The sequence below is a fragment of the Phoca vitulina genome, unplaced genomic scaffold, assembly GCF_004348235.1.
Source record: "Phoca vitulina isolate PV1807 unplaced genomic scaffold, GSC_HSeal_1.0 scaffold8, whole genome shotgun sequence".
In the NCBI taxonomy this organism is placed as follows: domain Eukaryota; kingdom Metazoa; phylum Chordata; class Mammalia; order Carnivora; family Phocidae; genus Phoca; species Phoca vitulina.
In genome coordinates this window covers 26,108,568-26,133,125 of record NW_022589711.1, presented here as the reverse complement: position 1 = coordinate 26,133,125, position 24,558 = coordinate 26,108,568, and the positions used below count along the sequence as shown (strand labels likewise).

The window sequence follows — 24,558 nt, the reverse complement described above, 5'->3', positions numbered from 1 at the left end:
AGAGAATTTTTTACTCCTTTAATTCACAAGGTCTTTTAGGACTTTTTAGTAGCTTTGAGTTATAAATATGGTTAAGATTTAAACGGTAATAGAGATGTGAAGTCAGTGATTGATTTGATATTTTTTCAAATTGTTATCCTCTTTAAGTTTTTAATTTTTTGTCTTTGTTAATAAAGTCACATGACGTCATTTGGCCTCATTACTTTTACAAAATAAAACTGTAAAAAAAAGACTTCTTCTTACTCTAAAGTTGACTTAGGTTGTGGGAAACCACCTGAACCACTTGTAAATATGGGAGTTTCCACATTGCAGCCTTTTAAAAAAATATTTGGGTATCTGATTGGACAGATCAAATTCTGTCTTTTTACTTGGGAGACCCTAGCAAGAGTCATACAGTATAATTGTGTAGTTTTCTATCCCTGTATTTATAGAAATGATACAATATTTTTACTTTTATATTCTTCTTTAGGAATTTAAACTTTAAAAAAATTCTTTAGCCAAATTTAACTAATGCTAATTTTCTGTATGCATTTATGTTCAGAAAAGACAAGAAAATGACTCAACAGCATCTGCTGAATTTAAAAAGTCAAGTGAAAACTATCATCAAGACTCAAAAGTGCTTGAGGAAATTACACCTGAACCTATAGAAAGCGATATTGCTAAACTATCCTCGCTTAATAGTCAGGAATTGGCTTTGAGTGCTGCTCCCAAAAGTACCTCTGACTGTTCAACCACTGAAACTTTTGAGAGCTCTATTTCCACTGATACTGTGGGGAATTCTACCCTGCTAGAAAAGGATGAGAATGAATTGAATGTAATAGAAAAGCCTGCTTTAAGTGAACACAGTGAGGGGAACCAATCTTTGATATCAGTTGAACCAAGTAAGTAACAGTAGGATAATAATGTTTTTTAATTTTCTCTGCTTTACTTAGTTGTTCTGTTTCTCCTCTCAAATTTTGCTGAGGCAATAGCTGTTTATGACATCACTGTGGAATATATTAACTTTAGAAAAAGAAAACTTGGGGTTTTGGGACTTTGTTCATAAATTTTGTAATAATGATTTAGGTAAACAATAGATTACTTGAAAGTAGGGTTTTTTGGTTTGTTTTTTTTTTAGAATTGTGAGCTGTAATTCATCCCAGTAGTTTTTTTTTTTTAAAGATTTATTTATTTATTTTAGAGAGAGAGAGAGAGCATGCTTGTACGTGTGTGTGCCCACACGTTGGGGGAGGGGCAGAGGGAGAGAATCTTAAAGCAGACTCCCCACTGAGCATGGAGGCCACTGAGGGGCTCGATACCATGACCCAAAAGATCATGACCTGAGCCAAAACCAATAGCCGGGCACTGAGCCAACTGAGCCACCCAGGAGTCCCTCATCTTAGTAGTTTTTAAAAGGATTCTGGAAGGACCATTATTATTGACATTTTGGTTGATGACGCTGAAGTGTGGAGTTTAAGTGCTATATAATAATTGTCATTAATTTTGATTTAATTAATGTTCAAGTATTTGATACACTCATATGGTACAAAAAAAGGTTTTAAAGGATACACAGGGAATAGTCTCCCACATCTTCTCAGGCATCCACTGCTTCCTCCTGGAGGCAACTACAATTTATTTTTTTAAATTTTAATCTTAAACTTAATTTTTTTTAAGTACAATTTAGAGTGATCGCACAATACATTTTTATTATTCTAGCTAGAACTTGTTCCTAAGTTCTCATGACTTTATCCATTTTTAAATGTCTCTATCCTCCAGAAGGTAAGGTTACAGGTAACTGATAAATAATAGCACTGATAGGGAAATATTGTATATAACTAGTATAAATCAGATAATGATAGTCCAGTTTCTAAGTTGGACAAAGTTAGATTAAATTTTCATGGGATTATTAAAAGTATATTGCATGAATTAGAAAGTTTTCTTTTTCTTAATGTGTGATTATTGTGACCCATTTAAAAAATAATTTTTCCTTTTTAGTTGTTGTTTCCAGTGATGAAGAAGGACCTGTTGAACATAAAAGTTCAGAAATTCTTAAATTACAACCTAAGCAAGACCATGTCATCACTAATGAAAATGAGAGTACTTCTGAATCAGCATTGTCAGAACTACCATTGATTACATGTGAATCTGTACAGGTAATTTATTTCTGCTTTCTCATAATTAACAGTGAAATATACGCTATTGATTAATGACTGTTTCTTTCATCAAGCAGAATATTATTATAAAAATTACAAATTTTCCTAGTTTGAATTTTGAGATAATTTTCATATTAGTTTGAAGGAAACAATGTAATTGTCTTTATTGAAGTGAAAGAATTATTTTTTTTTTTGGTCATTTATATTTTTTTCAGTCTAAATATTCTATGACTTGAATACTTTTTTCTTTTTTTAAAAAATGATTCTCATTGGACATTTAACTACTTTATCAAAACATTTCCTAGAATTAAACAGTTTCCGGTATTTATATGTCTGGTCTTCCAGTAGTGTAGCTACTTGGAATTATTCCTTTTCCTCACACACAATTAAGGCAGCATGATGTAGGGAAAAGAACATGGTTTCTGGAGATTACAGACCTGTGTTCAAATCCCGGCTCTGTCATTTGGGCAAGTCACTTCTTTAAGCCTGAGTTAACTCATATGTTAAATGAGGATGATAATACCTACCTCACAAGATTATTTTGAGTATTAAATGAAGTAACATATGAAAGCATTTAGAATAGTGTCACAAACTTAGCAGTTTGGTAAGTCCTTTGTCTTTTCCTTCTTACAGAAAATAATAAATGGAAGTGTCTCAGTTTAATGTCAGCCGGTTGTGTTTTGACATAGTACTTTAAAAAGTATAGTTCTAAAGTGAGGTTCAAATCATTTATTGTCAGTATCCTTATTATCAGCCTCTTATTATCCTATTATAAAGAAATGATTATTAGTAACCACCAGTGTAGAATTATGGTAAAACTTTTGTTGGTTTATTTTTTAATAATGTCAGAGGCTGTTATTCTCTAAGGTGTGATGAAGAATTGGGTCAGTTCTATAAAAAAGTCTGGTGTTCTGATTATTGTTTTGCTGGTGTTTTTATTGCATTGGTGCTCTATATAGAGATCACCTTAGCACCTTAGTAACCATTTTTGCTTGATTGGGCCAGTAGCTTACTTGATGGCTTAGTTGTATTTGTAATGAAAACCATGTCATTATTGATAATGAATTCAAACTTCTCAATGAATTATAGTTTCCTTGGTAGCATATAAGTTGATAATGCAGTATGAAATGATCATATTATAAGAAAATAACATTTTTTGTAGAACTGATGGAATATGATTACAACCTAAGCAGAAAATAATGTGAAGACCTACTAAGATCTATAGGGCAGCATACCTTAACATCTCCACACCTTTCCTTGTTTCCAGTTTTAAATGAAGTTATGAGAAACATGGGTTGGCCATTTTTAGGAGGCACTTAGTTTAGTCTTTGCAAAATATGAGGCCCCAATAAGAAATTCTTTTTATCCCATCTTCTCATTTTATCACTTAAAACACACACAGTTATTTGTCTGACTGATTAGAATCCCTGTAGTTGATTTGTTACCTATACTTTAAGGGATAAGAGGAATATTAGAGTGAGCAATAAAAGATGAGAATGATAAAGATTTTTTATAAAGTAGATAAATGGCATTGTGAACTGGGTTAAGAATAATGAGTACTACATATGTTTCAGATGAGGATTAATCACATTTTCTAGAGGTAGAAGGAGAGTTAGTACACACGCATAGTTGCTCTAGTGGTAATTTATTTGGTCGTTAGTGATGTTAGGGTTAAAGAGGAATAATGTACAAAGGCTAGGCAAATGTATAGTTGAAAAAGTCATTTGAAAGCAGTTTAAAATTCAGAAGAGATGTAGGAAGCAGCTGCTGCTAATACTTCTTGGTAGTGTATTTTAATTTAAAAGCATGAGTTGAGTAGTGTTTGAGTCGAAGTGGTATGATTTTTGAGGTTTTAGGTAACTAGTTGGCTATTTTCAGACATAGGACATAGAGTAAAACAGATTTGATAGAGCAGATGGTTCTTAGGCACTTATATGCCTTCAAGCACATTACCTAAGAGCATCATCTTGGTTTATGAAGCAATTTTATGTGGTTGAAATAACCCTTGACCTGGGGATAGAAACCTGGATTTGACTTAACTTTGCTTCAACTAACTTCATGACCTTCGGCAAGTCACTTAACCAATCCAAATATCTATCGGTTTTACTTATGAAATGGAAAAAAAAAACCCAAACTACCTCACAGGGTGGTTGTGGTGATTAAAAGAGATAATGTATTTAGAAACTCATTTTAAACTAAGGTACTATATAAATCTTAATTTATTTCTGTTGAACTAAAAATGAATAAAACCTATTAGGGAATATTAAATTTGAAATCATGGCTTTGATGCAGAGGAAGATATATTTCTAGAGCTTAGGCCTATGTAATTAATTTAAGATTCAACTATTAAGAGTAATTTTCTCAAGGTAAATCATACGCTTTTTAAGAAAAACAAATCTAGTAACTATTTCTTCACAATAAGAACAGTATAAAATCCTTCACAAATTCATTAATAGCAATTTAAAGAAATATTTGACTTTGAAAATCATTGTCAGCATTTGTGTAATACTTAGGGTTATATGCGTTTTATAATTTATTCCTTGTTAGGCTTCATCTGAATTATGTCCATATAATCCTGTCATGGAAAACATTTCCTGTATTATACCTAGTAATGAGATGGATCTACAACTGGATTTTATATTTACTTCTGTTTATATTGGTAAAATAAAAGGAGCTTCTAAAGGTTGTGTTACAGTAAGTATATTTAATTTGTGTTTTTGTTTTTTCAGTTTTGGATTAAGGACAAGGCATTTACAGATTCTTTTTTTTAAATACAAATGACAGTAGAATTGAGATTAATTTTATATGGGACACTTTGAATATGTCATTATACCTACTTTGAGACATGTCTTTAATTGGGGGGGAATTCTAAAATCACAGGGGATATCCTAAAATTATATCTTTGATCTGACTATTCTAATGAAGATCATGTATGAAAAAAGATCACATGTAGTACTGATATTCTTTGGGCTCTTAAACTTACTTGGTGGCAAAGTCCATTTTTATTCAGGGAATAGTTGAGAGCAAAAAGAAGAGATCTTATTTTGCTGGTTTAGATTATAAAGTGAATTCTTCAAATACCTAAATTTCTTTAAAGATCTCCAGGAGTAGTTCCTAGACTGGATTTTACTCAGTTCTCTATATTTTCTTACTATTTCTGCCTGTTAAAATTCTAACCATCTTTTAAGGCTTATCTGAAATATATCCTCTTCTAGGAAACCTTTCCCGATCTCTCTTTTCTAGCCAGAAGTAACTTCTCCCTTTACTGTGTACTTATAGCACTTTGTACATCTGTTGTAAGATTTATTCTATGGGTTTATAATTGTTTATATTTTTGCCTAAACCTCTCCATTAGCCTTTAAGCATCTTGTGGTGAAGAGCCATGCTTTTATTTGCTTTTACACCTTCCATAAATGGTTCAATCCTAAATAGGCACTTCAAATGTTAGTTGAATTGCATTGGCCATGTCAGATTATAACTCACATATTCTCCCAAAAGTTTTATTAATAACTGTGTTAGGGGTAGGGCAGGGAAAAATAAAATTGTAAGGCACACTCTCTCCTTTCATGGAACTTGTAGTCTAATGGAAAAGACAGACACATAATTTACATTATGATAAAATGCAAAATGGAAATATGTACAAGAAGGGTGCATATGGGAATATATGTCTGGAGGAATCCAGGAAGACTTCACAGAGAAGACAGCATATGATTTAAGACATAAAGTAGATGTTTACTTGGTGACTCTGCAGGAGTATGGCCTAATTTCATGAATAAATCCAGCAAAATCTGGGATCTACAAATAGTGGTAGCTTGTGATATAGTTAAAATTGCTTTGATTGAAAACACAAGAACAATTTTGTTTAATATTCTTTGATCAGTAGTTTTTAGATACTAATGATTTTGGCATGCCTGGGATGATTTTACAATTTTTTTCTTTAAGGAATTTCATTCATTTTTTATAATCTTTCCCCCCTGCCCCTCCCATTTTACTTTTTTTTTTTTTTAAAGATTTTATTTATTTATTTATTAGAGAGCGAGCGAGAGAGAAACAGCATGAGAGGGGGGGAGGGTCAGAGGGAGAAGCAGGCTCCCCGCCGAGCCGGGAGCCCGATGTGGGGCTCGATCCCAGGACTCCGGGATCATGACCTGAGCCGAAGGCAGTCGCTCAACCGACTGAGCCACCCAGGCGCCCCCATTTTACTTTTTTATTTTAAATTGAGTTTAATCATTTTTTTTCTGTTGAGTTGTTTGTAATGGTAAAAAATTGGATAATATAAATATATGATAATAATTTAGTAGGGGAGGAAAATCCAACATAAACATTCAGCAATGGGTTTTCATTAGTTAATATATTAATTGTGTATTATAGTTAGGTGGACTTGTTATGGGCAAAAAAATAAGACCAAACAAAAAATTATAATTGAGTAAAGAAACTATTTTATTTTAAGAAACAATTTAAAGAATATCTGTAATCTTACTTATCCAGAAACATTTGACATTAATTCTACAGTGTATATCATTCCATATTCTTCATATTAGATGCACATATATGTTTAAATCAAAAGTATATGACATATATGCTCTTTTATAACTTAACCATTATCATGCTAAGTTAGTTCATGTATCTATTTTGGGGTATTTGGGTTGTCCTTAATTCCTGACTGTTGGAACATTTTGGTTGTCCCAGTATTTGCCATTACAAGTAGTAGGGGAGTGCAAATATTCAATAAATATCATAAAGTAGGTTTTTAAAATTTGTTTCACCTTTGTTGGAACACTTCTAATTGAAATAAAAACTTAATTGTCTAATTAAAGGGAAGTGATTTAGTAAATCAAAGCAAATATATACAGGTAAAATATATGTATATGAAGAAAGGCTGAGGAATTCTGTAAATATTAAAGCAGTATGTTAGTAAGGAGAGAGCATAAGCAATTTTAAAATTTAAAAATAATAACATGAAATGGGGAAAGAAAGACGTAAAAGTCTTAAAACTTTCAAGGATTCAAAAGACTTTTTATATATTCTTTTTTCAGACACAGTTCATAATGCTTTGTAACTTAGAAATTAAAGAACTTTTTTGTGGGGGAGTAAATAAGAGAATTAAACTCAGTCATTTTCCAGATGTTTAATGAGTCTCTACTAATGTGTTGTTGTAGATTAACTGGAGATACTGTTCTCACTCTCATGATAGTTACATTTTAGCTAAACTAGAAAAATATCCATATTGGGAAACTATTTACATAAATTAGAGCTCATTTTCTTATAGTTGGACCTTTACTACTATTATTTTTTTAATGTAGAGAATGTTGCAATAGATGTGAACACTTCATTTTTTGTTTCTCAGCTTTGTTGATAGTAGGACAGATGTTTATTAAATACACATTGTGTTAGAGAACTGTACTGGCTATTGTAAGAAGTTATAAAATAGGTATGGTATGATTTCAGAGAACTGGGTTTATCTTAACTCTCACAAAAATATCGGTCTTATTTTCCCAACTGGGGATTAAATTTTTGCTGGGAATAGGGCTTTGCTTTTGGGAGAGGTTACGTGTTGGCTTAGTCATCATACAAAGGTATAAATGATTATCAGATCATTGCCATGCTGAAAGATTCGATAAAGGACAAGAGTGCTTATTGTGGAAGAATGAGAGAATAATGACAAAGTAGAGGCCAAGATACATAGATTCACTACTTCTAGTTCATAATTTTGTAGTAATGTCTATAAAATCTCAAAAGCAAAATCCTTATATTCATTTTCTGTAACTAATTATTTACATTTGCTAAGATATATTTTATGAGATTAAAGACCTGGTGAAATATGTCAGAATTTGGCAAGGGAAAATATACACCAAATATATAAAGCAGTTGTGTGAAAGTGACAGAATGATAAGGTGTATTTGACTAAATTAAATTAGATAATATACTTAATCAGATGGTAGTGCCTAATGATAATAGTTCCTTTTGATTAAGGCTCTTATCTAAAGCTGACAGAGGTTCAGTAAGTAACCTAAATTTACCTACTTACTGTTTGTATAAGTGGTAGAGACAGGATTTGAACCCCAAGCTCAGCTTTTAATTCATATGGCCTTTTGCCTGAATTTTGCTTTAGTGGCTGATTTAGACTCTGAAATACCAATTTTATATTTGTGAAACTACAATATGAAATAATTTTTAAATTAGAAAAAGAAATGAGTCACAATAAACCTGTGACTTCAGTGGACATTGTTTTCTACTTATTTGGAATTCTGTTGGTAGTTAATTTAGGTACCCATGTACCAACATCGTTTTTATTTTGTTTTGTGCTCACAGACTATACCTCTGATTTGGTAAACAATTTCATAAATGTATTGATCAAAAGTGAAACCTAACTGAAGAATAAATAAATAGCCATGAATTCATTTGATATTAATGGAAAAATGAATTTAAGAGCCTATTTTAGATGGAACATTTAAGATTTTAGGTGCTCCATGACCTTGAGAGTTTGTTATAAAAGCAACACTTAAGGTCAGATGTATACAGAACATTCCTAGAGAAAATAAGTGTCCTGGCACAGAAGGAACAGAAAGAACAAAAACTTTGCTGCAACTTCAGTCAGAAGGAATTTGTAACATGGAAAGATGAATGGTGGGAACGTCAACAAAGCCAAGAATCAAACCCTGTTTGGTGGTTTATTTACCAAAGTCACTGACACCTTGGGGTTCTCTTGGCATTTTCTTGGGACTTTGTCTTATTTCTTCCATAAATATTCAGGAAACATTTTTGAAAAACAATATAAAGTCTTACTGGTTATTATAAATGAGTATATTGAGAGTTAAATTATATGCACAGGGTTCTTCCGTAAAATTAGGTCTTTACCAAAAAAACTCCAACTAAGTCTTTACAGTGAGACATTTTCTTGGTTTATTCATAAAAAGGCTTGAGCACTTTTTTTTGAAGATTTTATTTTAAAATAAAATTTAAATTTATTTCTACACCTAACATGGGGCTTGAACTCACAACCCCAAGATCAAGAGTTGCATGCTGTATGGACTGAGCAAGCCAGGCGCCCCTTGAGAACTTTTAGTATAGACTTTGAATACATGTTTGTGGTTTGAGAAAGAAAAAGAACTGAAAATTTTGAATAGTAACTTATATTGAGTGGTAGCTCATTTTTTGCTTTTTTATATTTCCTTTCCTTTAGTTCACGACAAAGTATGTTAAGATCCCATTTCAAGGTAAGCTGTCATTGTCTTATGATTTCTTTTCACTGTAATTTTGCACATAAAATAGCAAAAACTCTTGAAATCTTTCTGCAGCCAACTTTCCACAGTTTTTTCCAGTATAGAAATTAAGTAAAACTAAGATTAATAATGTATTTCAAGTTAACACTTTTTTTAGCAGCTTTAAAAGGAGTTAAAATATTTTATAAGACTGTTTTAATATATTTTATAACTATTGTTTTAATAAGCAGTAATATTAAGGGACTCAAAGTAGCAGAAATAAAGTTTTGATAGCAAGATTTTGGTATGATGAAATGTATGAAAATAGGAACTGTAAGGAAAATTTATAATGTTGCCCACAAACTTGTAAAATGGTTTTGTATAGAGGTTAGGAGAAATTTTTTTATACTATTTCTTATCTGAGTAAGGCAAAGCAGATTGGAAACTATACCTGCAATATACAGAGACTCAGACCATTTTCTTATTTTCTGCCCAACTAAAATCCTTTCAGAATAATAATGACACTAAGAAGACAAATAAGAAGCAATAGAGAATAGTCTCTGTAGAGAATGAATTATGAAAAGAATGAGGAAGAAAAATAGACACAGATAACACTTCACAAGTTGACTAGGGAAGAGAGGAAGCTTCTGTTCTAAGACTGAAGATGTGATCAAAGTAACTTTAATTGGACTCCCCGCATAGCCATGTGCAGAATCCACAACTATATATTATGATAATCTAGTAATTAGGAAGCTACTATAAGTAGTAAGAATGTATAAGGCAAGGCATAGAATAAATATATTGATATTCCTAATTAGGATATTTTAATAAGTTATTATGGAATAATGTAACATGAACCATTTAGAAGAAACAAAGACCTGTGATTTAAAAGAAAATAATAATTTCCTAAAGAAAGTACAGTAATCTATAGTTAAATACCTATGTAACAACGCTCCTCCCATATCCTTTTATTTAATTGAGGTATAATTGACATGTAACATGATATTGGTTTTAGGTATACAACATAATGATTTGTTATTTGTATATATTGCACGATGATCCCTACTGTATGTCTAGTTAACATCTTTCCCCATACATAGTTGCAAAAGGTTTTTTTTTTTTCCCTATTGTGGTGATTGATGACTTTTAAGATCTCACTTAGTGACTTTCACATGTGTAATACAGTATTAGTAGCTATAGTCACCATGTTGTAGATTATATCCCCATGACTTATTTGTAACTGTAAGTTTGTACCTTTTGTCCCCTTTACCCATTTTGCCCACCCATCCCCTGCTTTTGGCAACCAGTAATCTGATCTCTCTATCCATGAGCTTGTGGTTTGTTTGTTTGTTTTTTAATTTTACACGTAAGTGATCATGCGGTATTTGTCTTTCTCTGTCTGACTTATTTCAGAGCATGAATGGGGGGAGGAGGCAGAGGGAGAGGGAGAGGGACAAGCAGATTCCTTGCTGAGTGCAGAGCCCAACACGGGGCTCCATCTCAGGACCCCTGAGATCATGACCCTGAGCCAAAGTCAGACACTTAACAGACTGAGCCACCCAGGCACCCCATAAAAATCTTTTAAAAACAAGGCATGCATATGAAAGGTTTTAATAGATGAGGAACGTAGAAGTCTAAATGCTTATTCTTTTTCTACAGTAGTTGAGGGAAATACTAGTTTTCATATTTATATTAGCTGTTAATTATGTTTGGCTGTGACTTAAAGAAAATAATTTATTTTTCCTTCATGAAGAAGAAATCCAGAGGTAGGGTAAACAGGGCTGATATGGTTTTCTTTGGTCTTCAGAGGCCCAGTCTCTTTTGTTTTTTTACTGTGTCATTCCTGACCTATGTCTTTCATCCTTAAGTTTGTCTCATGGACAACTGGCTGCTTATATTTCAGTCATCACGTTTGTGTTCTAGGTAGAAAGCAGGAGGAAGGGGAAAAATGGTAAAAAGCATACATACCACCTATCTCTTGCCTTTTTAAGGAGGCTCCTTGGATGTGCATGCCACCTAACCTCTTCTACTTACATTTTCTTAGGTAGAATATAGTCATATGATCACACATCTACTTGCAAAGGAAGCTAGGAAAATAGAGTTTCTAAAAGCTAAGTATCTTGCCTCCTAAATAAAATTAGGGTTCTATTACTAAGATCCCTAATAGTGGTTAGGAAAAATGATAGACAACTTCCACTTTCAGTTTCTTCCATAGTCCTGTAACAAAATAAACCAAATATTGGGGAAAATTTGGTAGTGAGGTATATTCTCCTTGATGATGGTGTTAAATCTCCTTTTTTTTTAAAGGGAAACTTTTTAAAGCAGTCTTTCTAAAGAAAATTATGGTTGGTACATTTGGATTAGTAGTAATTTTCTAGATTTCACAGAAGTAGTATCAATTATTTGGGACTGTGAGCTGCATGAGGAAGAAATGCTGAGGAGTTTTCTGAAGGTTCTTACTCCTGTAATTTAGTCTGTTTGTCTTTGCTGCTAGTTTCATTGACAGTTTTCGGAATGAGGGAGTTACAGTGCCCATGGATTAGAAGAATTAATGTTATTAAAATGTCCATACTACCCAAAGTGATCTGCAGATTCATTGTAATACCTATCAAAATTTCAATTACATTTTTTATAGAAATAGAAACAATTCTAAAATCTGTCTGGAACAACAAAAGACCCCAAATAGCCATAACAGTCCTGACAACATGGCTGGAGTCATCACACTTCCTGGTTTCAGACTATATTACAAAGCTATAGTAATCAAAACAATTTTGTACTGGCATAAAAACAGACACATAGAACAGTGGAACAGAATTGAGAGCCCCAGAAGTAAACCCATGCATATGTGGTCAGTTACTTTTCAACAAAGGAGCCAAGTATATACAGTGGGGAAAGAATAGTCTCCTCAATAAATGGTGTTGGGAAGGCTGGACAGCCACAAGCAAAAGAATGAAACTGGACTCCCATCTTTACTATATACAAAAGTCAACTTAAAATGGATTAAAGCCTTAAATGTAAGATCTGAAACCATAAAACTCTTAGGAAAAAAAAAAAACAAACATTAGGGGGTAAGCTTTTTCCCATCAGTCTTGGCAATGATTTTTTTGGATTTGACTCTAAAAGCAGAGGCAGCAGAAGCTAAAATAAACAAGTGGAGCACCATCAAACTGAAAAGCTTCTGCATAGCAAAGGAAACCATCAGCAAAATGAACAAGCATCCTGTGGAATAGGAGAAAATATTTGCAAACCACATATCTAGTAAAGAGTCAGTATCCAAAATATATAAAGAACTCAGAGAACTCAATAGCAAAAGTCTGATTAAAAATTGGGCAGAGGAAGTGAATACACATTTTGTCCAAAGAAGACATACAAATGGCGAATAAGCACATAAAAATATGCTCACCATCACTAATCATCACAAAAATGCAAATGAAAACCACAATGAGATATCCCCTCATACCTGTTAGAATGGCTATCATCAGGATGACAAGAAATCAGCAAGTGTTGGTAAGGATTTGGAGAAAAGGGGAACCTTGTACGTTGTCAGTGATACTGTACACTGCTGTAGTTCCTGTGGAAAACGCTCTGTAGGTTCCTCAATAAATTAAAATTAGAACTGCTATATGATCCAGCAATCTCACTTCTGGGTATATATCCAAAAGAAATGAAAACAGGGTATTGAAGAGATATATGCACCCTGCATTATCCACAGTAGCCAAAATAAGGAAACCACGTAAGTGTCTGTTGATGGATGGATAAAAGTGTGATTTACATATACAATGGAATATTAGTCTTGAGAAAGAATGTAATCTTGCCATTTGTGAGAACATAGATGGACATTGAGGGCATTATACTATTTGGGAAAAGTCAGAGAAAGACAAATATTGCATGGTATGCTTATATGTGGAATCTTTGTTGACTCTCAGAAACAGAGACTAGCATGGTGTGGTTACCAGGGGCTGGGACATGGGGGAAATGGGGAAGATGTTGGTGAGAGAGTGTAGACTTCCAGGTATAAGATGAATATTGTACAGAATGGTGATTACAGTTAATAATACTGTATTATATACTTGAAAATTGCTAAGAGAGTCGATCTTACATGTTCTCAACCTGAAAATGAAATGGTAGTTGAGATGTTAGCTAATGCTTCGATGGTAATTGTTTTGCAGTAAGTAAGTGTATCAAATTAACGTTAGCTTAAACTTACACAGTGTTATATGATAATTGTATCTCAATAAAGCTGGAAAAAAATGAAAAGTCATAGTCCGTGTAAAAAAAAGACAGTAAAATAAAGTAGGATAGCTAGGTAGAGCGAGAGATGGAGATAGGGAGAGACAGAACAGACTTTAGAAGGCAAGCCAGTAGGAAAGACTGGATGAAATAGATGCAAAGAGAAAGAAAACAAGAGTGATGAAAAGAAAAATGTTTAAAAACACAAGTAAGGAAAGAATGGAAGGACGAAGGAGAGAGAAGGAGGAATGAAAAAGGAAAGAGGAAGGGAGAGATAAAGAGATGAAGGACAGAAGGATGGAAAAAAAGGAAGTAAGAAGAAAGATAGGAAGACAGGCAGGATACAGGCAAGTTAAGAATAGGGAAAGAAAAGGACAGTGAATGAATTGGACTGAAAAAAGAGAAAGCTATCAAAGAGAAAAGAAAAAGGAAGGGACCAAGATAGGAAGTAGAGGAAAGAAAGAGAAGTGTAAGTGATCAGTCTGTAGGAAAGAGTAAATACAAAAGAAATAAAGAATGTGGGAGTAAGAAATAGAAAGAAGGGTTTGAAAAGAGGAGGTAGTAAGAAAATTAAGTACAATTGTGGAATAGTGGGGAAAGAAATCTAAAAAGAACTCAGTTAAAATACTACAGTAAAATAGGATTGATGAATGGTGACAGCTAGATAGAAGGTAGGTAGGTATGTGAGGAGTAGATATAAAACATAAATAGATCCATAGATAGGTGATAGATAGATGGATAGATATAGATTGATCACTAGATAGAAGTGATTTTAAAAAGGATTATCCAGGAAAATGCCAATAAATAAAAGGTAGAAACAGAGTTAGAGAAGGAAGTTATGTAAAATGTTTTTAAAAGGAGCAGTGAAATAGTGTAAGTAGGCAGGCAAGCATGCAAACAGGCACAGAGGAGGAATAGGAATACAGAAAAGGAGCAAGAAGGACATGAAGAAATGGAATAAGGGAAGGAAAGAATGAATGAAAGAAGGAGATATGAAAGAAATAAAGACAAGATGTTTAAAATGGATCAATTGATTATAAGAAAAAGTTAAAAAAAATAGAATGTCTAGCGTGGGAACGTTAAGGTGACTAAGTATTTGAATGCTTATTGTAAAATGCTTGAGTGATATGAATCACCTGGGTTTTTTGTGTTTTAGGTTTTTTTTGGTAAGCCCAAAATTCTGATTCAGTACATCTAGAGTACAGTTCTGCATTTCTAACAGGCTCTGATATGATCCCAGGCTGAGAACTAGATTTTGAGTAGCAAGGTGCTGGGAGATAATGGGGGGAAGGAGTACTAAGATTTGTTTCAAATAGGTATTCTTCTTGAGTTTGTACTTAACTGATACTTGTATTCCTAGTTCAGATGCTTCTTTTCTTTTTTTTTTTTTTTTTAAAGATTTTATTTATTTATTTGAGACAGAGAGAATGAGAGAGAGAGAGAGCACATGAGAGGGGGGAGAGTCAGAGGGAGGAGCAGGCTCTCCGCCGAGCAGGGAGCCCGATGCGGGACTCGATCCAGGGACTCCAGGATCATGACCTGAGCCGAAGGCAGTCGCTTAACCAACTGAGCCACCCAGGCGCCCCAGATGCTTATTTTCTTAAAGTTGGACTGGATGACCTTCAGGACTTCTTTACACTAGTTTTCTATGTTTATATGAATTAAAAAAAAAATCCTCAAAGAAGGTTCTTCTAGCTTACTAGGAGAAAGACCCATAATTTTGAGTGATTACCTAGAGGCTTTGAGAAGTAAAACCTGGAAGAATTTTATTTATTCATTTTTTTTAAACCTGGAAGAATTTTATAAGAAATACTATCTTAGACCATTCAAAAGCTCATAATATCTTTGAGAGTCTTTTGATAGTGGCTAGTCTGTATAGTGGAATACACATATTTTGGGAGAAGAAACATAGGAATAAATTGGCTTATGGTAACATTTGGGGTCTTGGTTGATAGTATTGACAAAATAGAAATGTATAATTTTCTAAGTTATACTATGCTTAGTTTTCTGCATAGATCAGATAGTTGTCATCTTCTTTCTTCTTCTTTGCTTTTTTTCTGCACTGGAAATAATACTTTTGTAAAATTTTGCCAATCATTCTTTTTGAAAAACATCGTGTATTAAAGAAGAGGCATATAGTGTGTAAGTGTTGTATTCTTAATGTTATCTTTTTATTTGGTTTTAGTGTCCTTGAATGAGGTTTCATTGCTAGTGGATACCACACATTTAAAGAGGTTTGGGTTATGGAAAAATAAGGATGATGATCACAGTAAAAGGAGTCATGCTATCCTTTTCCTCTGGGTCTCTGCAAATTATCTTCAAGAGATTCAGACCCAACTAGAAAACTCCATATTAAGCCAGCAATGTGAGTATGAAATGACTTCTAAATTTTGGAATAACCTGAGAAGTCATGTAAATAGTTTTCTTCTAAAGTAATTTAATAGAATGTAATCATTTCATTGAATTGAAATGAAGTTCATTGGATTAAAAATAATTTTAACCCTTAATGTTATGCAAGATAAATTATTTTTTCTACATAATTTCTTCTGATAATTTTACTCAACCAAGAGAAATTATCTTCTAAAAAAAAAAAGGAATACTTTATCCTTAAATCAGTTGGCATCCTTGGCTATCTTTCTTACGAGTTTCTTGCCCTTGTTTCATAATAAATAGTGACAGCTAATCAGTGGCAGTGTTAAATAAAATACAGAAGTCTTTACCTTCAACATTATTCTTGAGTTTTTAAAAAAACTCAGTTTACTTAAATATATCATTTTTCTAAGACTGGATTGAATATTTTTGGGAGAATGCTCCCCAAACTGGTCTATTTAAATGTATCTTAAATATCTCCCAATTTTGCTTAGTTTTCAACTCCTAAAGAATCTAGTTTAGAATTGCATAAATCAGATTAGTAAGGTTCTTTCTTACCTCTTTGATCTCTCTACCTTGCCCTCTGTACTCCCTTGCATTTAAACGTGGTAGGTAGTAAACTAAATTTTATACTTTTAATATTACAGTAGTCCCTCCCTTTATCCATAGAGGATATGTTCCAAGACCCCCCCCACAGATGCCTGAAACCACAAATAGTACTGAACTCTATATATACTATGTTTTTTCCCTGTATATACATACCTATGATGAAATTTAATATATGTTAGGTACAGTAAGAGATTAACAATAATAACTAAGAATAAAATACAATAATTATAACAATACACTGTAATAAAAAGTTACGTGAATGTGGTCTTTCTCAAAATATCTTATTATACTGTACTTACCTTTCTTATGATGATGATGTGAGAAGATGAAATGAGGTGAATGACGTAGGCATTTTGATGTAGTGATAGCCTACTATTGACCTGATGGCAGTAGGCCAGAAGGAAGATCATCTGCTCCTGGACTGCAGTGGTTGACCATGGGTGACTGTAACTGTGGATAATGAAACCATGGATAAGGGAGGACTACTATGGTTATTTTGCTGTCCTACTCCAAATTAATTGGGAAAATTCATGATTAAATAGGGAAATTGGGGAGTGAATGTCATCTGAGACCATTATTGAAATGATTGATGAAACACAATGATTTTGAAGGAAGTGTTTGATGAGAATACTTTTTTAATTGGTAGATTTGATACATGGAGGAGGCAAGAGAAAAATAATTAAATGCTTAGTTATCATTCATTCATTTATTCATAAATTCATTAATAAATGTTTACTAATACCTACTAAATGCCAGATAGTAGAGATACAGCAACTAGTACTATTGTAGAGTTTCTCTTTTAATGCAGGAAGAGTTAAAATTTGTGAGTTTTGAATCGCTGTTACTAATGGCCTATTTTGGGATTTAATTTGCCTGGGTTATTAACTAACATACAAAATACTGTTATTAATAATTAAATTATTTTAATTATAATCCCCTTGAAATATTTTTCACTATTAATAAAAATTGGTTTCTTTTTTCTTTTATAGCAAAATCCAGTGAATTCATTTTCCTTGAGCTACACAGTCCTATTTCACAAAGAGAAGAATTGAAATTGAAAGATATTATGACAGAAATAAGTACAACCAATGGAGAATTAGAGCTTTCTTATCCATTATCTTGGGTTCAGGCACTTCCTTTATTTCAGAACCTCTCTTCAAAAGAAAGTTCTTTTATTCATTATTATTGTGCTTCAACTTGTTCTTTTCCTGCTGTTGCTGCTGAAGAAATGAAGATGAAATCAGTATCTCAGGTTAGCGTATGATTAATATAATTGGCGAGGTTTCGTAAAAATTTGTTCACTGAAAATAGAGTGATGTGAAAAATGCTATGTTTTGTCAGAACGGTACAGGAGCCAACCTGAAAGAACTCCCAATACCAAAGCTAGAACAGTTTTATTTTTATTTTATTTTATTTTAAAGTAAACTTGACACCCAATATGGGGTTCGCTCTCAACGCTGAGATCAAGAGTTGCATGCTCCACCAACTGAGCCAGCCAAGCGCCCCAAAGCTAGAACAGTTGGATCAATAAAATCAGTAATGATAACATGTGATTATTACCAAAGAATAAAATAAATACCCATAAATCTATATTAATACAAATAAATACCTGAATTAATGAATGAAAAATAAATACTGATGGTGGATAATTGACAGTTCTTTCTTAGAAAAGTATTTCAATTAATAAATGTAAAAGGAATAAGAAATACAAAGCCACCATAGTTAATGGTTGTTGCAGGCAAGGTCCACCAATAGGTGTGAACTTGGAGAAACAGGAAATGTGCATAATCTCAAAGTCTCTCAGCCAAAATATTTATTAATTATAAAAAGAAAAGTAATAACTTTACAGTGGAGAAATGTGGCAGACATCACCAGGAATAAGAGACAGTCACATCATGCACTGAGAAGGGTACATGACTTCTCTGGTATTCTTCCCAATATTGTGTAACCTCAATCTAATTATGAGAAGAATCAGACAAACCCAGTTACAAAATAACTGACCAATACTCTTGAAAATATCAAGGTAATGAAAGACAAGGAAAGACAGGAATTGTAGGATCCTCATACAGAAAAAAGTTATTGATGGAAACACTAGTGATATCAGAATAAAGTCTATAGTTTATAATATTATACCAATGTTAATTTCTTAGTTTTGATAGTTGTAACTGTGGTTATACAAGATGTTAATATTGGGGGAATCTGGGAGAGGCTTGTATATCTCTGTCAAATACATCTAGAAAGAAAAGTTTTTCAAAGTTTGTCTATGGCAAATAAAAACTTTTGGTCTTTTAAATTTTATTTTGTCCTAGCTGTTATATCTTTTGTTCATTTTGAACTGACAAGTTTTCACGTTTTTCTTTAATTATAAAGCCCATATCTGTAAGTATCAAGTTAAGCTTTGACCACTGTATGTACAATATCTTTTTTTTTTAAGATTTATTTATTTATTTGAGAGAGAGAGTGCATGTAAGTATGGGGAGGGGCAGAGGGAGAGAAAGAATCTCAAGCAGACTCCCTGCTGAGCGTGGAGCTCAACAAGGGGCTCGCTCTCATGACCCTGAGATCATGACCTGAGTTGAAATCAAGAGTCGGACGCTTAACCGACTGAGCCGCCCAGGTGCCCCCCGTATGTATAGTATCTTTTGATCAAAAGTATTATTTTGATTTCACAATATCTTTGGAGAAATTCTAAATGTATAGATATAACTCATTGATACTGATTTCTTTTAGTCACATTTTCTCTTGAAAGTCTAGGTTTTGACTTTATCCTTTTGAGAGTTAATGTGTATTTATGTATCTATAAGGAAACTTTTTTCTTTGCCATTTTCTGTCAGCCTTCAAATATAGATACAGCCAAGCCTACTTACACCTTCCTGCAGAAGCAAAGTAGTGGTTGCTACTCACTTTCTATTACATCTAATCCAGATGAAGAATGGCGAGAAGTCAGGCACACTGGACCTGTTCAGAAGTATGTACTGTGTCATATCCTGTTTGTAATAGGTGGACACATTAGTAGTTTTCATTCATGTTGCTGATTTTAAGTAGTTTAGCTTTTTCTTTTTAACTGAGGTGTAATTGACACACAATAAATATTACATTAGTTGCAGGTATACAACATAGTGATTTGACAATAGTTTACCTTTTTAAATGTGTTGAGTTTTGCTCTTACACTGATGGTTAGTAATAGAAATAATAATTTTTTTATTTTTTAGAAAGTTAAAAAAATTTATTAAGAAAACAGTTGGTGCCATTTTACTTAGTTTTATGTCAGTAAGACATAAATGGTAACCAAAATGTCAAACTGAGTAAGATTGAAGTATTTGTTGAACATACCCGAGTAGCAGTGTATGGTTTTTATGATTATATAATTCCATATCTGGATATATGGTAGGAAAAGTGGGGTTACTTAACTGAAGTGTGCCTCAATTTAAGGTACTTTGGAGTTTATTAGAACTTCTTTTTCAGAAGTTGCTACTTTATTCATATTTTGTCTCCTCATGGTGGCCAGGCAGAATAGGGAGTCTGTGCATTTGAGAGTGATTTCTCTTCCTCTGTATGTTTCTGTTAAAACAAACAAACAAACAAACAAAAAAAACAAATGAAAAAACAGGATAGAAAATAGCCCATAAAATAGTAACTATCATATTAGCATTTAAAATTTCACATATTTTTATTTGATTTAGGTGCTTTGTTTGCCACAATTAAATCAATTGCAGATGACTTCATCTTCTTGAATCTTTCTGGTTTAAGAAGTACATATTATTATACCTTTATTATTGACTATATTCATGCAATGAGGACCGTCATGTGTATCCCAAGATTATAGCTAGAAACTCAGAACTGCCCTTATTTCTGAGATTTTAGAGAAGGTGCCAGAAAAAAGATGCCTAATTAGTGGTTATCTGTTTTCTACTTCTTTCTGCTTGTGTTATAATCACTTGTTTTCTTTATATTCTCTTAAGATTTACATTACATGCACTTTGTTATAGGAAACTTGCCTTCTCTCATCCCATGTTATTTCTTTATTGCTCAGCTGTTGCTGTGGACTAGCCACCAGTAGGAGAACATAGTTTTTGACTGTTGGCTCTTCTAAATGGAAAGGAACTAGTCTTGGGGATTCAAACTTAGAGTTGGAAAGTGGAGCATAGGAAAATCTTTTATGGTTTATTACATCAGTTTGTTGAAAGTTAAAAATTGTACAGAAGAGAGAGATCTTTGATAGTATTATAACTGATTGTGAGATATAAGGTATTGATTAGACAAATATGATACTAACCCACATGGGATTGGAAATGAAAAGATAATGAGAGTACTGTTAGTACCTTGTGAAAATAAAGGAAAATATAATTGCTTATATCCTGTTAAGTACTTTTACTCTGTACATTTTAGTTATTGAATATATTGCCCTATTAGTGTTACATATAACAAATCTCTTTGATACTAGAATTTTCACTACCAGTATGTTTTAACTTTAGTTTTACTTTTTAAGGTTGATTGTATATCCTCCACCACCTACAAAAGGGGGATTAGGAGTAACTAATGAAGATCTGGAATGCTTAGAAGAAGGAGAGTTTCTTAATGATGTAATCATTGATTTCTACCTTAAGTAAGTACAATGATAAATGATCTTCTCATTTATCAGTTTTAATGTGAATCTTAAATTGCATGTCTATCACTGAAGTTTTGTTAACTCTAGCTAAAAGTAATCTGCCAAGAATTCAAAGATTTTTGCCTACCAGGGTTTTCTGTAGTTGACTTCAGTTTCATTCCTTTACCTCCTATAGATGCTATATACTTTAGAAGAGTTACTGTTTTTTGTTTTAGTTTCTGTTTATTTGTTTACTTTTGATTTATAGTTCTTGACTGTTTATATTACTGTGGTGAAGGAAGTACTTAAAAAAATTACAGATCACTTTGGGAAAGGAAAAGAAGCAATTCTGTAGTTATCTCTTGTGTCTTTAAGCACTATAAGAGTTACCTGTTATTTAAAAAACCCATACCACGATTCCATTAAAAAATAATTTTCAACTTTTTGTATAGCCAAGCTGAAGGAATAGATAGGAAAGTTTTATAAACTTTCATGCAAAGTTTCTAGTCCTCATCTTACCTGAACCCTCTTGTTTAACTAATAATACTAGCCTTATTCCAGTCACTCAGGCTCTAAATCTCTCTTTAGCATTTACTCTTCATCTCAATACTTTACATTTGATTTCTAGAATTGATTTGGGTCTTTTTAAATATCTTTTACCTGGGGCCTCATGAATTATGAGGTTTTCCAGTCTGTCTGGTAAGAACAGGCACTATTCTTGCTGCTGGCTACCATTCCCTCTCATCTTTTCAAGTAGTTCTCTCCCCAGCCTTTTCCTCACATGCATGTGGTGATCAAAATTCTTCTGAATACTTAAGGAGCATTCTCTGCAGGTGTCTGGAGTTTTCTTTATCTACAGCTCTTCCTGTTTCAGTATTCTGATCTGCAAATTCTAGCTGCCTTGGTCTCTACTGACTTTCAATGTCTCCTCAACTTGTAGTCTGCCACCTGGGTTACTCCATCCCATGCTGCAGCCTGGAAAGCTCACCTTGTTTATTTCCCATTTCTCAAGGATCACTGTTCTTTGTTGCCTGATGTCCAGTGTTTTGAAAACTAGTGATTCATATATATTTTGTCTGATCTTTTGCTTCTTTCATCCGGGAGGATAAATCTGGCCTCTATTATTCCATCTTGGCTGGAAGCAGAAGTCTCCATTATCATTGACTCTTTACCCTCCCTTCCCTCTCTACATAGTCAGTTGCCAATTTTTTCTTCTTCTTTTTTTATTATTAACATATATCATTTGTTTCAGGGGTACACATCTGTGATTCTTCAGTCTTATACAATACATAGCCCTCACCACAACACATACCCTCCCCAGTGTTCGTCACCTACCCACCCCATCCCTCCCACCCCCCTCCACTCCAGCAACTCTCAGTATTCCTGAGATTAAGAGTCTCTTATGGTTTGTCTCCCTCTCTGGTTTCGTCTTGTTTCATTTCAGTTGCCAATTTTAATAGATTCTGTCTCTCAGATTCATTTATTCTTTTTCTTCTGTCATCATGATTTTCTAGTACTTCTTATCTGACTTGTTATTCTGTCCTTCTAACGAGTCTCCTTATATCCTTTATCTCTATTTTTCTATCCATTAAGTATATTACGACCACCACTATTCTTCTTAAACTACTTTATGAATGCAATTCCCATTAGAAACTTCCATTAATCTCTTATTACCTGTCAAATGAGTTCAGACACTCTGACATTTGAGAGTCTTAATATTGACACTATCTTTTCAGCCATCTACTAATAACCCTGTATGTATTACAAAGTCCAGCAAAATTGAATTATAAATAATTTACTAAACAAAGCCCATTCTTATTCACTCTTCTCCCTTAATGCCCTGTTTGTCTTGATTCCGGAAGACTTTCCTCTTTATCTCAATCTGTTGAAGTTTTATTCCTCTTTCAAGGTTTCTCTGAAGTGGTACCTTCTTGAAACTTTTCCTGATCTTCTAAACAGATACTATTAACTCCCATAATACTTCATTGCATCTCTTTTATAGTACTTATAATATTTTGCCTGATTTTAAAGTTAGTTGGTGGTATTATGATCATTCTCCTTCTAAAGGTTACGCATCTTATATCTTACCTACTTTTGTATTCCTATAATAGTGTCAAATTTATATTTGGTGAGATGAACTGGATCATATTGTTAGTTTTTGTATGTTTTATTGGAATTCATTAATACAATTTTATTCCTAATTTATTTCCAGTAGTACTTTTCTGTACTACCTTTTCACTGAATTGCCTGTATCTCTGTCTCATTGACTTCTTTTCAGAGGGGATTCTAACTTTTTTAATTACTTTCTATTTATTAAATTAATGAATAACTTTCAAGTAATAAAGTACATAAATTGTAAGTGTACAGCTAATGAATGTTCTCATATATATGCACTCATATAATCATCATTCAGATCAAGATACCATTTCCAGCACACCAGAAGCATCCTTTTTGTCTCCTTCCATGTAGCAAAGCCTCCCCATAACCACATTAAAAAAATTTCAAGTTGTGTTTGTTTTTTATGCTTTTTTTTTTAAAAGCAATTACAAGGTCATTTTTGAACCTGCATAAACTATTAAGAATAGCAGAGTTCTCTAATTATGAAGGGTTTAAGTACTAAATCATTGAGTTATAAGCTTGTGTTGAAGAATTGTTTTAGTAGAAATGGACTAAGGATTTATAGGTTAGGCATATCTCATAGTAATTAAAATTTTTCTAAATTTATTGTAGGAGTGTCATGGTTTCAGTATTTGATTAATCTTTCCTTCTATACTCACTCCTCTGGATTGTAAGCTATATGGTGGCAGGTACTCTTTTCCTCCCTCTTATTTTATATCTTAGTGTAAAAATGGTGCTTGGTGGCATGTTAGGAATTTGATAAATACTTGTTAAGTAAGTGAAAGAATAAGCGGGCAATTTCTGTTTTAAATATCTTGATGGAGGGTGAGGTAAATAAAGAACCAAAAAAACTGAAATCAGAGCAAATTGCAAGATTGCTTTGAATCTAATAGGCCATAAAAACAAAGATTTCCAGAATACATAAGATAACTAGGAGAAGACCAGGTAAAATCTAAAAATAACTTACTTTTGTGGTGTTGCTGTTTTACAGGTATCTTATATTGGAGAAGGCATCAGATGAACTTGTTGAACGAAGTCACATTTTTAGTAGCTTTTTCTATAAATGCTTGACAAGAAAGGAAAATAATTTAACAGAAGATAATCCAAATCTTTCGTAAGTCATTCTTTCAATGTACATAAGTTTTAAGAGGAAAATATGCTATTTTGATGTTTCTAAGTGAAAAAACTTCTTACAGTATTTCCTGGAGTGAGCAGTATTACCACTTGTGCAGGCTTTTTTGCTCTAAGATCTACTTCTCACCCTTCCACTGTTCTGTTCCCTATCACAGGAGGTTGATTCTTGCAGGCT

The 24,558-nt window shown here is 33.0% G+C and overlaps 1 protein-coding gene across 5 annotated transcripts in view; it reads left to right on the top strand.

Annotated features, from left to right (window-relative positions):
* The window catches only part of SENP7 (SUMO specific peptidase 7), a 139,884-nt gene that overhangs the window by 98,317 nt on the left and 17,009 nt on the right, over nucleotides 1-24,558 (top strand). For all 5 annotated transcript variants that reach the window (XM_032406434.1, XM_032406435.1, XM_032406433.1 and 2 more), the window contains 9 exons: nucleotides 542-881; nucleotides 1,975-2,132; nucleotides 4,680-4,826; nucleotides 9,316-9,349; nucleotides 15,750-15,929; nucleotides 17,533-17,795; nucleotides 19,378-19,511; nucleotides 21,033-21,149; nucleotides 24,241-24,363. In XM_032406434.1, the coding sequence (XP_032262325.1) occupies nucleotides 542-881; nucleotides 1,975-2,132; nucleotides 4,680-4,826; nucleotides 9,316-9,349; nucleotides 15,750-15,929; nucleotides 17,533-17,795; nucleotides 19,378-19,511; nucleotides 21,033-21,149; nucleotides 24,241-24,363 (1,496 nt within the window). The remainder of the gene's footprint in view (nucleotides 1-541; nucleotides 882-1,974; nucleotides 2,133-4,679; nucleotides 4,827-9,315; nucleotides 9,350-15,749; nucleotides 15,930-17,532; nucleotides 17,796-19,377; nucleotides 19,512-21,032; nucleotides 21,150-24,240; nucleotides 24,364-24,558) is intronic.